The sequence below is a fragment of the Pezoporus occidentalis genome, unplaced genomic scaffold, assembly GCF_034315485.1.
Source record: "Pezoporus occidentalis ecotype Australia unplaced genomic scaffold, CSIRO_AGI_Poc_V1 ctg40, whole genome shotgun sequence".
Taxonomy (NCBI): domain Eukaryota; kingdom Metazoa; phylum Chordata; class Aves; order Psittaciformes; family Psittacidae; genus Pezoporus; species Pezoporus occidentalis.
In genome coordinates, this window is record NW_026915725.1 from 2,850,125 (window position 1) to 2,867,196 (window position 17,072).

The 17,072-nt window shown below is 36.6% G+C and overlaps 1 protein-coding gene across 3 annotated transcripts in view; it reads right to left on the reverse strand.

The window, feature by feature from the left end:
- Positions 1-17,072, reverse strand: part of MLLT10 (MLLT10 histone lysine methyltransferase DOT1L cofactor) — a 129,902-nt gene that overhangs the window by 19,354 nt on the left and 93,476 nt on the right. For all 3 annotated transcript variants that reach the window (XM_062633651.1, XM_062633650.1, XM_062633649.1), the window contains exon 13: positions 1,058-1,175. In XM_062633651.1, coding sequence (XP_062489635.1) covers positions 1,058-1,175 — 118 coding nt within the window. The remainder of the gene's footprint in view (positions 1-1,057; positions 1,176-17,072) is intronic.

A 17,072-nucleotide genomic window follows, 5' to 3' on the forward strand; every position in this document is an offset into this window, starting at 1 on the left:
GTACGGTGAAAGTAATGAATCACAGCTGTGGACAGCTAATCTGTATGCTTATCACAGCAAATCCTGATGCTCTGTATTTTTTTAACACTTTGCATCCCAAAACAACTCATAAAATATGGAACGCATTAAACTTGCTGCTGCCGTCTAACAAGCACACCTTATTCTGCAAATTTACTGAAAACTTTATGAAAGCGTGTAATTCACTAATTCCTATTTATAAGCAGAAGCATAGGAAAGACCCTCGCTAGAAAGGTAGTAAAACAAACAAAAAAGGCCTCATTAAATACACAAAAACGTTTTGCTTGGAAGGACTCAAAAGGGTTATTTTCCCTATGGCCTCTCAATAAAATAACCCTATCTGCCGCCTTCAAGGCTGCCCTCCCCCCATTCTGAGTCAAGCGACCTCCGACCTCTTGGAGGGCAAAGACATGACTGATCCATTCTTGGTAAACTGCTAAACTCATTCCCTTCCCCCAGACAGGCATGGCTACCAGGACATGTCAACAAATCCTTACCGGGGAAGGAGACAAAGCAAAGCCCGCAGCTCATTAAAACCAACGAGGAGAGCCAGCGGACCCAAATGCCAACCGGTAAATATTCACAAGATTATTAAATGCTGCGCAAGTTCTCTAACGGGATCTCTTTCACACCGAGTTGTATGTAATGCAATTTCATGAATTATGCAAATAAAGGTTTCAGCTATTCACGACAAAACCCAGAGCTCTGTTACTCTCCTTGCAAAGAGCTCCGAACTGAACACATCAATCACAGAAGTCACAGGAGACATTGTTGCATTCCTGCCTGCTGATGGCTCTGCTTAAACATTTACATTTCAGGGACTAAAAAAAAGGGGGAAAAAAAAAGGGGAAGAAAAAAAAAAGGGGGGGGGGGGGGGAGGAAACCCGCGCTGTTCTGCAGGACAACCGAGAATTTCCTTCCAGCACATCACAACTTCATACAGATGCTGAGCAGAGTTCAAAAATAAAATTCCACAATCTTTTCAAGAACACCAAAGTCTGTAAAGTTGCACCTTTGTCACCAGCAGCAGGACGCTTACCTGCTTGGCTGTTGTCAGCCTGAGCTATAAGCGCTGCCATTGCTGAATTTGGATTCAGCCTATTGCCGTACATGTGGGGTGGCGGCAGACTGAGAGATGATCCAGGTAGGGTGTTTGCCTGCAAGAAACCAATTAGTACTTGAATCCCTTTCATAAAAAAAGAGGGAGAAATGCTAAATATATTTTAAAGAATATATTCATAGTGCACAATTATTATTTTAAGTTCAATGTTTTCTAAAACCAATATATTTAAAAGAAAAAATACTCATTTCCATTCATCAGTATAGAAATAAAATTGCAGCATTCTGAAAATATATCAAGCTTTAAAGCATGATTTACTTGTTATTGGCAAGACCTGTTAACTAGAAAGAACCCCTTCCAATGTAAAAATTACTGCAGCAAATATTAAAAAGTACCTAAAATGCATTTTTAAAACAACCCCAGTGTAGCAGGATGGGTAGCCTTCCCCGCAATCCTGAAGTATGCACTCAATGCTAGGATCATGTGGTTATCCTACTAATTATTTAATCTTATTAAACCATTTACAAAATAAGGGCAGGTAGACAACAGATGTCTCACAAATGCCTGGGTTCCTTACATCACAAGCCGGCTGTGGAGGTCAAAAGGTCCAACTTTCAGCTCTGTAAGTTTAACTACACAGAGCCATATTTCCTTTACTCGACTCCGTCATTAGTAAAACCTGCACACTATTTTGTTACTTCCTATTTTGATAGACTTGGAAGCCTGGTGTTTTTTTGTTTTGTTTTGTTTTTATTTTAAAGAACGCAAACAGCCATTACAAGTATGTTTTCTATACAATAGGGGGCTCAGGGAATCACAGCTTTGCCCTGACCCCATATAAGGAACTGTATTTTTGGCAGTTGGCCAGCTCTACTTATTGAAGAGCTCCCAAAGTTTGTGTTCATTCATGTTGCTAACCACAATTCTGAAGGTCTCTGCTGGGACTTGTGCCAAACAAGCGAAAATGAACCCTTAAACAGATGAAGCTAAGGAGGCTGGCCAAAATCTTGCATAATCCAATGCAATAAAAATACCTTCTTCCTTGGCTGCTTACGCTTTTTGCCTTTCGAAGAAAAGATTTGTGTTAAATGCCGAGTTGCAGGGACAGGCAATCAAAGAAAAAAAAGGCACTGCCTTATTAAAAAGGCATTTTCCTACCTGATGAAAAAAAATACTTCAGAACAAAGCAAGGACTGAAATACTTGGGGGAGGGGGAAGTCAAAGACACACAACTGGTGTTATCACTGGTCTTAAAATGAATCTTTTAAGAAAATGTAAACAACCTTTACTTTGGGGGGGGGGGGATGACGACAAAAAATGGAGGTGAACAGTAAGAAACTCAATTTGTGGGACATTTTGACATGTATAACTGCACACAAGAGACAGAGGAAACATACTGGTTATTACAGCAAAATATTACAGAGTATAAACTATGTCTCTGGAAAGAATCACACACTACCATTAAGTTTTGGCTTTCAGCCAACATATTAAACTTGATGAATGGACTTTATGAATTCACACAACTGTTTTCAATGATGCTTTATTTACTATATACTGGTGAGAAATTGTGCCTGATACTTATATTCTTCTACTGTCACAAAGTTAAAAAAAGCCACAAGTAATTATTTACAATGATCAGGGTTTTTTCACTTCTCAGTTTAAAGGTACATGCACAGGATTGCAAAAACTACAGTTTCACTTCAAATGTGGCTGTTATTTCCCTTTTTTAAGGAACCGCATGTCTTTTCTAGAATTAATGTGAATTAGTTTTGAATCTTAAAAATACTACAGGCATTTCCACCTACCCAGATATAACAGCTTCCAGAAGTACAGCACGTATTAGTACTGTAACACTTACTGATGACGGCAGCAATACCACACAGCTCCTGCTATATTCCTTAATAAGTGCCTCCAATTCAACTATTTAGTAACCTACAGCTGTTTTCCTCTCAAAACCAAAACTAACTTCAAAAACAATGTCGTTTTCTGTCAAATCCTTTCACTGAAGAAACCTTACAGAATGGAATTTTACAAGATTCAACCATTATTTGCTCCCATATCTAAGAGACGAGACTACCAAAATAAAATATATATACTTCATTTAAATAAACTGGTTGAAGTTATGAGTTCTACTAATACAGTTCGTGCCTTTTGGGTTTTTTAACTACAAACACCAGGTCTTATTTCTGTTTAGGTTTTGAATAATATTATTTTATAAAATAATTCTCAATTCTAGTAAGTGTACTACTCACATTTTAAACAGAAGCTGCTATACTTTTACTCTGCGTAAGCTTCACTGCAAAGCTGCTTAAAACTGCAACAGCAACTATATATTAATTTATGATGGAAGGGCAGCTACAATCAGCAAGGCAAATACATGTTTATTTGATTGAAACATGACCAAATAGCTTTAAGAACTTTCTAAAAGTATCTGAGTATCTTGAAAGGAGTTCCTAAAGTCTGTTGAGTAACCATCACATCACAAAAGACATCAAAGGAATTAAACAATGTTTGCTAAGTGGGTTGATACAACAGATCAAAAGACTTAAACGACATCTAAGAACTTGAGTTTTTTCACAAGTGGTGGTTCACCCTAAACTTAACCCCTGTTTATACTTCAAAATAATAGTAAAGGTGTCCTACAACAAGTTGGAACTACGGAAGTTCTAGTGCCATCATGTATCCTAAGCAACTCTCAAAGGAAAAAGTCACATTAATAAAACTGTTCAAGTAAGCTGAAGGTAAATAAAAAACTTTGAAAATACTTTCCTTAAATGGCAAGGTAAAATGACAAGAATAACGATTTGCGAAGCTTTATTACGTATGTGACGACTTCATCTGACAGGAAAGTAGAGAAGGTGGAGGAGTGCTACATTATTTAAAGGTGAAATAGAAGCTTCGTGTTTCACTCGCAGTTGAAACAAGCTGTAGCTAGCATTTATTAAAAATGCGCAGTCATCCTGTCAATACATATTAAGGTCATGGGACTGAAACATATTCTAAAATGTAGAACTTTTAAAGCTGCATGATTCTTTATTTCAGCTGATTCTGTTTACATACTCAATACAATACATGATCAAAATGTATGAACTAATGAAATGAAGAGACTGCTAAGTATTTATTTTGAAAAGGCAGCAAATTTTCCTGAAAAGATTTTAGCAGCAGGATTTCAGCCCATTTAGAGGTATAGCATACCCTGCTTTCATTTATGGCATGTTCAATAAATCAGTAAAGCAATAAGCAGCGGAGCAGCACTGAAGGAAGATACACTGCAATTCACGGAATGCCCAAGTGCAGTAAGAATAAATGACTGATATTTGATTGATGCCTAAAAACACTTCTTCTACAGCAAGAAAGTGCAACTATATTCTTTCATTAGAAGAACAGGACTTGAAACTTAACTAAATTTACCTTGTATATATACATATCCTCTGAAGTATTTGAAGTAGTTTGGTATTTGCTTGCATCACTCCAAAACTGTATTATACTGTAACAGTGTGACTATAAAACTTTCCAAGTTGACAACTATTTGCACTCATAACTGGATATTTACTTAAGTTTCCAGGGAAAACAGCTTCTTCATTTCAAAAGTTATTATGTTCTTTAAACAACAAAAAAAAAACAACCAACAACAAAACCAAACAACAAAAAACAAACCACCAAAGGGCTGAAAAATGGTACAATACTTAGGTGTACACAATTAGATTAGGTCTCAAACATTTAAGAACCTTTGAGCATGCCTATTCCCCTGTACCTTTCAAGTTTTATGCTATGAAATATTTTCTGATAACAGGCCTCATTTCTGCATCAGCTCCACACCAGTAAGGTTTTAATACTCAGCGTGTGATGAGAGATGAAACCAAGTGCGAACAACTTTCGGGTCCCATGAGTAGGCTGACTGTTGAAGCTGTCAGGTTCAATTGCATCATTCCACATTATTCAATGCCCCAAACTGCTCCCTAATTGTTAGGGGCTTAACATATTCAAAACTATTGTTTAGGCTAATGCTGAAATGCCTACAGTTGAGTTTCCATAAAGAAAGGGGAGGGATTTAATTGTAGTTAAACCATTACTGAACTCTCCTCCTTTCATGATAAGACAACATGGATGGCTGGAACAACCAATTCCAAGATGCTTCTTAATCAGTTTATACCCAGTCAACATCCCATTTCCTCTCTGCTTTAAAAATAGTCATTGCTATATTGTAGCTTTGCATTATATCATGGTGATGCTTTACAATTAGTGACAGTTCACCTAATTACCTACTTCAGCTAATATATATTTGTCAACAATAATTTCAAAGGTTATTTTTATTTCTTGTTTAAAATAAAAACATTGCTCCTGTACTGTCTATACCCCTTAGAGTATGAGTACCAGATTAATGCGGTTGGGGTCATGCTATCTACCAATCATTCTAGGTTCTTCATCACAGCACGATGCTGTGATAGAAGCTGCAAAACTACCCTTTGTTCCTATTAACACAAAGCAATCAAGAGCACTAGATATCGCCAGCAACTATTTCTCATGGCCAGCTACCAACAGAAAGTATAAAAAATGTTAATGCACATGAAGTTGCAAGCTAAATTTTCTGCGAGCTATCCTGCTACACTTCTGAGAAGACATCACTACTCCTTTCCATGCAATTGCCTTTTTTCATGACATACGGAAGGCAATTCAAGTACTAGGCCGGCTGCTTGCTAAGTTACCTTAACCTGATGTATTTTGGTCAATGATAAGCAACATTTAGCAGAACAATGTACTATTGAAAATAACATCAAAATTAAAACCTGCATTGCAATTAAATGAGCTAAGTTATGAAAACATATTAATGCTATGTACATAATGATAATAAAAATTGATAATACATATAAACTAACTGCTTTACTTGAGAAGTGAGAAGAGATGCTTATCAAGTGACAGCAGCAAAAGCAACCTGGCCTTATGTTTCCTAGCTTAACTTGGGAAGTGAATAAAAGTGATGTTTATCCCTAGAATTTTTATGGCCAGTTATGTAACGGAGAGCATGCAACCGCTGTTTTTTCTTGGCTTTCTTGCTGTTTCTTTCAATGCAATGGGAAGAATGTGTTAATGCTTCCTTTTATTGTCTCAGTACTTCTGGTATCATCTTTTAACTTCATTTAGGAGATGTGGAGGGACCACGGCTACATATCATCACTTGCCTTCTCTGAAATCTGTTATTCATCTGGGATGCCACTATACCCCATAGAAGGGTGGTCAGACTGCAATTAATTGCAGGAATGCAAACAGGTTTCTAGGACGCCTAAGTTCTGCCACATCAACAGCTTTTCATGTATCACAATGCCTGAATATTTTCACCCCAAACATGGAATTTGTTTATAAATCTTATCTAGACCTTGTTTCCAATGGAAAAAAAATAATTCAAATTCCTGTTTATTTTCCTATATGCCAAGAAATACAGATGGAGTCAAGGACGGAATTGAGGACAACACAGAAATTCCTTAATAAAAATCTATTTCCACATTTCTTCTGAAAACCATCATATGACTTTTCAAAATAACTAACACAACACAAAATAAAACTAAAATGCAGCATGATAAACACTGTATTTTAAATAAACCAATAATTGCATTTACACCTTCTTAATTTATACTTTGGCTTTCATAGTTGTAAGTTGAACGTAACTGATTTTCAAACAAACTCTACTGACTTCTTTACTAAAATAGCCTCCAGTACTACTGATGACTGAAAGCAGAAGGTGTACTTTTTACAGGCAACCTCACCTCACCTGCTATCACACATACATCATGAATATGGGTCAGCCCAAACATTCACTGTAGTCTTTTACTCATTCTATGAAAGGAATACTGGAATTGAAAAGATAACCCTTCCCATATGCCACCATTACCATCCAAGCACTTTGAAGTCCTTAAAGTTTGGGTTTGGTTTGCTTAAGACAGATAATCAAGGTGCAAATTTACTATCAGTGTTTTCATTAACTGGCTAAAATAAAGGAATTAACTGAAAAGCTTAATTAGGAGGCTGGAAAAGTTGAAATCAGAAAAAGCGTTCATGATATCTTAAAAGACAAAAGCAACTTTTCAATCACAAAGAGCATTAATTACAAATTTATAAATTACTGTAATCAAAATCTGTCAGGAAAACTGTGTACGTGACATGTAAAATCATCCGATGGGTACATTATTCACATCATTAGTAATTTTTATGTTAGTAGTAAAAATAAGTACTTCAAACTTCTAGCTGTAATGAAGACCCTTGTTTATGAATAAGCAAATAATCAAATACTGTCTCTGAGAATCGTTTTGAGTGAATGTATAAATAAATCCTTCCATTAAATGAAACCATCTATAACCTCCAAACAGCAGCACTCAAGTATTTTCCAAGAAGGGCATGAATGAATGCAACTGGGAAACACAGTGGGATTTGAAAGGCAAAATGAAAAATTAATGGCACACCTACAGAAACTAATTTATACCTCTGCCCAGTGTACAACAAGGGCACATCAAGTCATTAAAAAACACATGGGTACAAGGTCTATCTTCCAATAATGTGCAAAAGCTATAACCTCGACTGTACTACCAGTTTACTCATCTCTTCCATGCTAAACTGAACATTATATAAAATTTTAACCAATTAAAATCTATTTATTTATAAATTAGACATAAAAAAGACTTGTATAATGACTTAGTAGAATGTTACCTCATTAAGAGGGTTTGCTGCATGTTTGTTTTGTTTTTAAAAAAGGAGGCTATACAGAGATAAGACCCTGTGACTCCTCCACCTCCCCCACAAACCTGACTGAAACCAGAGCTATAGTTTCAACACAAATCCCTTTTACCTCAAGTTTATTCCTCCATCCTTTCCATCTACTTCTGTCTTCCATAGCACTTAACCTGTATGTGCTCTGCATAGACAATGGAAGCAGTATCTTACCTGAGAATCTGTTTTCCTTAAGAACATTAACCTCTGTATCAGGAATCACAATTTCATTCTCATATTGACTAGCCAAAAGAATGGCTTGATTAGGGAACAAACCCAGTATACCCATATAGCAATTTATTTTCTTCACGAGTATTCTAAAGAAAGCCAGACACTCTAATATAGGAAACAATGGATCTGAAAGAACAGTAACTACTTTAAAGCGCATCTATAATTTTAAAAATAGTAGTAATAATCAGCCACTTATTCAAAAACACAGGTATTTTAACTTTCTAAATAAACCCCAATAGTCTTTACTATCTAAGTAAAAACCCACTGTAGCAGAATTACTGCTGTGTAAAAATGCTTGCAAGATTCCTAACATTTTATACAAGGTCTATACGGGCACTGCCTCAGCAACGAACTTTGCAGCTTGTAACAAAGCATATACCATGTATATACACTTGAAATCGTTTTCAAACCTAAACATTTGTTTTTATTTAAATATTTTTATTTTCACTTTTTTCATGTTCAACACCATTACTATTGTCTCAGGCAGCTAAACTGAAGTAGTGCTACACTCAGTTCAACGAAGAGGTCAATGTGCCTCAGTTGCCTGGAGACTGATGGTTGCTACAGCAGCACCCGATAAGCCAAGCTAAATAAGCTTCAGCTTGAAGGCAGAAAACATTTATTGCTAGACCGAAACATTGATGCAGCAGTCTCAGCATGCAGCACTGTGAAAATCATGTAACCGCATTTCAGACTACCTGTATACTGCACTACGTCTGTGCGAAGACAATCTTACTGAAGCTAGAGGAAAATGCAAAAAGTAAAGATTTTAATAGGGCTAAATACTAGATTACTTGCAACTATGATTCCTTTGTTCTTCTAGTTGAGTCACATGTTAGAAGGAATTTTCCCTCTGGCTGTAAATTCTTCCTCCTTGCTACTCTCTTCCACCCCCATCCCGAAAATCCTCAGTTAGACCAAATGAGAAGAAAATTATATTTTTACCTGTTTTGCCTAGAACTAACAAAGAATTAGAACAGCTTTTAAGTGACAAACAATAAAATTTAGGTGGAGAAGCCTTTACTAGCCTGGTTCTTCCACATTTTGGAAGGAAAGTCACTATTTTGCACTGACATCTTACACCACAAAACCAAACCCCCCTCTGTCTTTTACAAACTGAGGGATGCATCTAGCACACTTTCTAAACCTATCAGCACTGGCAATTTCCTGTCACAATGAGTCCCAAGGATGAGCAACACACTCTATTAAGAATTCTTTCTTTTTGTTCTGGATATGCCAGCTTTTCCTTTTGTATCTCCTTCTTAAGTTATAAGGAGAACCGAGTAATTTCAGTATCCAACAGTCTGTGATCCATGTTCATATTTTACCTTTGACACCGTGGGTAGGAACCTCTTTTGAGCAATTGTACCATCAAGAGGTGTTTTGATAGTCACATAAAATACATTAATTGGTTTTCATGCATCCACTATTTCTATTGATTAGATAATTCTAGTACTGCAGTAAGGATTTGATTTCCCTTTTCTGGAATGATGCTGCTTAAACCATACAATATCATGATCTCCAGATGTTTCATTATTCTCTTGTTAATTACCACACATATTTAATGTCATACAAATCACCCTTAGAAAGACAAACCCAGAAAATACAACCAAACTGACCACAAATTCAACTACAAATCATACTGTTTATCTCCAGAAAGGATCACTTAAGTCTAGATTACACTGAGTTAATTAGTATCAGCAAAAGACTGGTATGACTTCATGGCATGACTACCAGAGGAAGTATATTTTTGAGAAATTTAGCAATATACTAACATATTGTTGTAAGTGCTGTCTATTCTTTACATAATGACTGATCTAAAGCATGACAGGTTTCTCTGTAAGGCACCCACCCTTTACTAGCTTTGCAGATAAGCAACAGAAATCTGCACTACCTGCATTCTGAACTTCATAAAAGAGCTATTCTGGCATTCAACAGCTCAACTACTTCCAAAGTAAGAAACAGACTTCTAGAAGTGGCCTGAAAAAAATCTTAAAAGAGTATAAGGGTCTTCCTAAATTATGGAAATAATCTCTGATTACATGTCTAATGTAATTTACCATAATTAGGATAAGTTACTTTACACCACAAGAAAGGATTATTCCTTACATAGGTTTGTTGGTATCATTTCCAAGTCTCTAGTTTTAAGTCTTAAAATGTTCCAATCCAAAGGTAATGTAAATTCTAAATACTTCAGATACTATGCGTACCTTGTGGAGCTTAAGCAGCCAACCATCTAGTACTGCAGGTTACTTAACGTCTGAGAGTGTCACACAGGAATGTCCTAGAACTGATTGCAGTTTATCTTTTTTTGTGTGTGTGCATTCATTCTGCACCCTGAAGAGAAGTGCATCAAACAATGACAGCTAATAGACCTGCCATTTTCTAGGGTACCCACAGAGAGAATGGTACAGAAAATTCCCTTAAACAGACTTACACTTTTGCCAGCCCCAAAAACTTCAGGTGCTTAACCTGAAACTTTCCTTCCGCACTCACATTTACTTATTTACTTTGAGCTGAATAGCCAATTTAAAGCAAAAAAAAAAAAAGGCAGAAAACAGTACATTTCTCTGAGCAAGACAGGAGTATCTGCCTTGCCCATGCTGAATTTGAGAATATGAGATCTTTATTTCCACGTTACAGCTTCATGAAAACATCCAAATCTCGCCTACTGAAGACTTGCAGAAAAACCTTTCAACTTGAATTTTCAGCACAGATCACTCACTGTAGGTGTACTCTTGAATTTCCTCATAATTCCTCCCCTGTTTTGGAAGGTATAAATAAGATTGCTCCCAAAACTGTTCCTAACTTCTCTGCTGATAGGGTCAAGAACCAAGAACAGAGTTCCTTCTTCCTGTATTTTCACTTATTTTCCCATGGTTGCTAGAACAGAAAAAAAAAAGGAAGAGAATGTTTCCCTTCATGTCATGTAAAATGATATGCAATCTTGAACTGTGACAAGCAAAACCCCCACCGCAAGAGAAAGTAGTGTAAACTAGTGCTATGAAGAAAGAACAGAGAACTAGAAAGATATCAATTTATGGACTAGACTAATTAAGAAAGTGAGAAAATAACCACCAGAGGACAGAAGCATCTGAAACACCAGGTGCCCTAAATTCAGAATCTGAAAATTTCTCAAGATTCCTGAGCTTTCACATTCCTATATTGTTAACAAATTACTCCAAAACTATCAGAAAAATAAGCCTTATCTCCCACTAAAAGCGGGATCAAAGGAGGACAGCCACCACTGTATGAATGCTAAAGAAAACCTTGCTGGTTTTCTACTGCTCCTAAGGGGCATGAAGCCAAACCAACCTCAGAAGGGACAATGGAAGTGGTAAAAGCAAACTTACTTCACTTAGAATGGCAACTGAGTAGCAGCACCTACATTCCCAATTAACACACCTCCATCATGGAGGCAATAGTTCATTACACCATGCTGAAGTGGACCCATCATGCCACCACAAATAAAACCAGGACTAAAAAGAGTAACTTCCCTATCTCTGTGCAAGCTGTAAGGACTGCTGTTACAGATACTTCTTGTCCTTTTCTTTCTCTTTGTTAGCTGCTTCTGAGGCAAAGGAAGCACAGCAAATGAAGGAAGAGATGGGAACTTGGGAAGAAAATAAAACAGAAGCTGCAGAGGAAGAAAACCAGCTTAAAAAAGAAAGAGGAATACACTTACAAAAACCGTATTTTCTCTGTCCTACAAAAAACAAAATAATCTTTTGGATTGTATCTGTAAAACAGGTTAGTGACAAGTATGTGCTGTATTGCTTGAAACTGACTCTTAATGGAGTCACCAAAAGCACAGACACCATCACATGGGAGAAGAAAAAGAAAAAAAACCTACAGTCACAGTTTGATCATGTTAAATTTCCACAGTAAGAATTAATCCTGAAAAACTCTGAATAGACTGAGATTACAATATTGTAAAGACTGTATATTACTGAATCATATAGTATCAGCACCAAAGAGTCAGTGAGCTACAAACATTTAAAGTAAAAGGCTGCAAGTCTTTAAAAAAAACACCAAAACACTACATGCCATTTCCACTCCCACTAAAAATACTACTGAAATGAGATTACAGGACACTTAAATGCATTTTTTTCTTAAAAGGAATATAGTCTTAGAGATGGCTTTAATAATTAATGACTGGCAGAAAACCCAGTCAAAACCCCTTACTCCCATTTCTGCAGTCTGATCTTGTATTTGGAACATAAAGACCCCAGAAACAAATTACTACACTACACTACCAGGGTAATTTCACCCATTTAAGTCATCAAGAAGAAAAGACAGCTCAAGCTATTTCAATCTCAATCTCAAGTAGCAAACATTTCATTATAAAATCTACAAAGTCAAAATGAAGAAAAAAAAAAAAAATTAATCTAACAGCCACCGTTTCCTGATGAGCAGAAAGCAAATCCAAAACAACAAAACAGGCTGACAAACATTTTTGCTGTCATTATGAAACACAATGAAATCTTTGAGATAAAAACTGAGCATAGGATCTCAGAGTGTTGTAACTTGTGACTTGGCTTAATAAAAATCCAAATGCAAAAAAGTGATTTTTCTCCACAACAGAGCACACATTGATATTTATGCAAAAGTTGAAGACAAGACTTCTGAGAGAAGACAGAAGCATGGGATATACTAACTTGCTGTGACATGCAAAACCAGCAATATCAACAAACATCAACCAGCAAATGTTTGTGCTGGTTGTACCTTCCCTCCTGTATCCCTTTTTTTCCTGTATTCTTGTAATTGTTCAATGCTTTGTTATGCTAATAAAGCCTCATTGAATTAAGCAGTGTGACCTACCTGAGTTTATGCACAAGACATACAAAAAAGAGGAAGAGGATGCAAAAAAATCCGCATTTCCAGCAAGTGGCATTTTTAGTAGACCACTGATTCCCACCTGGTGAGGAACACCATCATTTAAATTCAGTTATGTCACAGCATGGAACACAAGCTAATAATCTCTTCTGGATTTATGAGATTGGAATAAAAATTATAAGTGGCACAAGAGAGAAAATGAGACACAAAAGATGATTGCAGCAGGCCCATACTGCGCTTTTGTCTTAAAAACAAACAAATAGAAACACAGTATGTGAACTATCATACTAGACAATAGAATGAAATAAACAAAATCCAGAATTTTAAAGTTGCTGGAGTTTTTTTTAAGCTCTAAAATCAGTGTTGTTTAGTTGCTGAAGGAAAAAGCAGCACTTGGGGGTTTTATATGGCCATAGCAGTTATTAAAAAATAACAAAAGGCACAGTAGTATTACTTAATTTTCTCATTTTATGGCAGTTGCCATCAACTGCTTCCAAGTTTTTTTAATACTAAGAAAAAAATTTTCTGTATTAGATTTCTACCATAATCTTCTATGAAAAACAATTAAGCCAATTTTCAGACTAATTCTATGGAAGTATTTTTGTTTTCCAAGATTTTCTCTTTAGAATTTCTTAATGCCCTTGCTTTAAAAAGAAAGGATGCAAAAAATCCCTCCAAAACCATCAAAATTCATGATGATCCCAAAATTGTAATTACAAATACCCAACAGAGATCTAAGAAAACTTAACAGCTGAAATCCTAGAGGAGTGCACCTTAGCAGCACATCTTTAAGGCTATTCCAATTTTTAGTACTATTCCAACCACATGTCTGCCATCCTGACCAACCAGCTAAGCAACCAAAGTTTGGTCACACTTGCTCTCTTAACCAATAGTTTAAATAAAACCCGTTTTTTTAAATCGTACTTCTTATCTGCTATAGAGGCACAAGCTTACCTTAACTTCTAACTACTGTATGCACACCAAGGACCTTGGTTGATTTAATTAGAACACTACACAAAACATATACTAGCACAACGTTATTTGAAGACTTTCATGTTCAAGAGGTGGGTAAGCACTGAGAATATAGCCACAAGAGCCCAGCACTCTGATGAAACTTTGCAGGACCAAGGAGGGCAAAACCCTAACACCCGAAGCATAATCACTCATTTATGCTAACTGCATGGAGAAAAATGGTGGATTAGGCTCTCTTGACTGAGTCTCTTCAATCACTAGTAAGGACATCATGAACTTAAAAAGACCCCAGAGCCCAGGAAAACAAAAACACATTACAGGTGGTTGTCCTGAATTAGTGTGAATCAAAGACACTTCCAGCAGGAAGACCTGCTTGGTATTTTTAAGTCTTGGAAGTTGGGAAAAAGCATCATTGCCTGGTGCAATGACAGAAGCAGCACCAATCCTAAACCTCAAACAGGACATGAAAGTACTTAATATTTTAAAATTTATAATAGACATCCATCTTCTTTCTCGTCCATGCCAGAAAGTACTATGTAAACTCATTTTCCCCATGAATGAGGAAGAACTATGTCAATGGACCGTAAAATCACCTGACTGTTCACTTCTTGCCACTACAGCTTCTTTGTAGGAAGTTTCTCACAAAAAAACAACCTACCACAAAACAAACAAACAAGCCCTAACACCAAACCAAAAAGGTGACAGTAACCTGTTAATGGATGCCAGACAAAAAGGAAAAGTGCCAGTCTAACTGCAAATGGTGAAGATAGGGAATACAGAAGAGGAAAAAGATTGGGACAGCAAATATATAGGTGCCTTGGCTGTAAAGCGTAACTTAAGAGACATGTCATGCTATACAGCTTACCAGAGGTGTGATGTTTGGTCGAAATAGCAGTGCCTGTGTAACAGTCCAGATGTTGGAAGGACCATGTTCAAATTCATTTGTTGACACCACTGATGTAGGAAAATCAAAGACCATGCCTTTACCAATTTCCTACAGCAGGCACTAGTTAACCTAGTGTAGTCCTAGAATCACTTGAAGTAGTGTAGGACTACATTAATTCTCAGTGCACACAGACAGCCCTTTTGAGGCTGTCAAACAAAACTTCTCACCATTGGAACCTCCCTTTGTAGGTTCAGAGCCAAAAGACTCTTTAAAAGGTTGTACCTCTGAATAAGATCCTGACAAGTAAATCTATGACCACTTGAAAACATGTACTCAGGTAAGATACACAGCTCCAGAGATGGGTGATGGGGGACACACAACAACAACACCACCAAAAATGGCACATCTCCCAAAAAACAGAGCCAAAGGAAGAACAGGAATTTTAAGCACTTAACCTATAGAGGGCTCTAATTCATCTACACACTAAGAGGAAGTACATCTCCTAGGGTATATGTCTCCTTTTTGTAACAATATGAAGAAAAAAAATGTGTGATAGGGCTCTGTCCTATTGCTTACTGAATGCGTTTATCCTCTGACAGAGTTTATCAAACAGAAGTGATGGTGCACAATTCTTTCTTACTTTATTTTTCCATGTCAACTGTGATTTTAAACACCTTTGTCTTGTCCCTTCTCAGTGTCTCTTTTTCAGGCCAAGAATCCTAAGCTATTTACACATTCCTTATAAAGATGCTGCTCCTTGCCGGTATTCCCTCCATGGTTCTTCTGGCACCCCTTCTGATATCTACTCTATATGTTTTGAATAGAAACTGCCTTCTTCCTTTAACAGTAACTTCATTTTCCCTCTTACCACCTTGTCAACACAGGCTGGTGAGGTCTTTCAGCAGTCTGGGACAGCTCATCTTCAGAATAGCTTACTCCATAACCTAGCATAACCAGCAAGCATAGCTGCTCTTCCTCCTCATTTTCCTAGATCATTTATTAGTACATTGAGCTGTACAAAAGGCCACAAAGCTGATCTTTCCAAGACTCTCATGCTAAACCTCTCCACTGTGAAAACTGAGCATCTACTTGTTTCGTTTTTTTTTAATTTTTATTTTGTTACTAAACTGAACTATGACACTACCTCTCTCCTTATCTCCACAAAAAAAAAAAAACAACTCCCTTCACAAAAGCTACACTGCCTTTTCACCAAAGCATCACATTTTTAATTGATTTCTTTAAAATATATCAATTTGTGCAACACAGATGTCACCCAATTTTGGGTGGAACTGGCGAACAGATTCTAAAGTTACAAGACTGAAGTCACACAGACTAGCATAAAGCAGGCCTTATTTCCTTAGGAAACCAGTCCAGAAGAATTATGTAAAAATATGAACTGCTACCTATAACCACAAAGTGTTAGTTGATATTGAAATGTATTCTATGTTGGCCTGCACATAGTATTTCTGCTATACATATGTGCTATACACACACGTATGTACCATACACACACAAGTATGTACGTATTAAACCTGATTTTAATTCTTCAGGTTTACGTCCACTATCTTCAATCACTGTACACTCTACAAATTAGAAGTTGATTGCTTATATGCACACACAAAAAAAGATACATTTGATGCATTAATCGTAAAACATATTCCCACCAGAAAACAACAAATACAAGAAACACAGAGAATAAAAACCATACTATACAGTAGTATTCCTTCGTACTTGCACTCTAACCATGACAGCTTTCTACAGCTATAACTTCATACTCTCTTCTTGCCTTGATAAATGCAATCTTACCAAACTTAAATTCATACAAAATACTACCATAAAGATAGATTTTCTGGTTCATTACTTTGACTACATCACCCTTCCACACTCCCTTAACACCTCTCTTATTCCTTCACCATCAAACAGGAACTACATGTCTTAATTTGCATGATCTTTCAAATATACAGCTATAGCACACACGTCAACTTTCATTTGCTATCAAGATGACTGCCTTGGCCACCTCTTTGCCAGGGCTAGCCTTCATTGTCCATTCATCAAATTTTCCAAATAAACCTCTGTTCTTTAACTAAAACCAGCATTTTGGCATGAAACAGGCAAACCTTTATGGTTTCCTCTCTTAAATCCTTTGTTACAACATTGTTCTGATAACAGACATTGGTTAGAGCACTGATGAATTGCAACTGGCATTTATGCTGCTAGTCATAACAGTCATTATTACTACACACTTCCACAGAGCATCTTTTAAAATCTGTGTGCTCTACAAAGATGGAACTATGTAATCATATGGGGCAC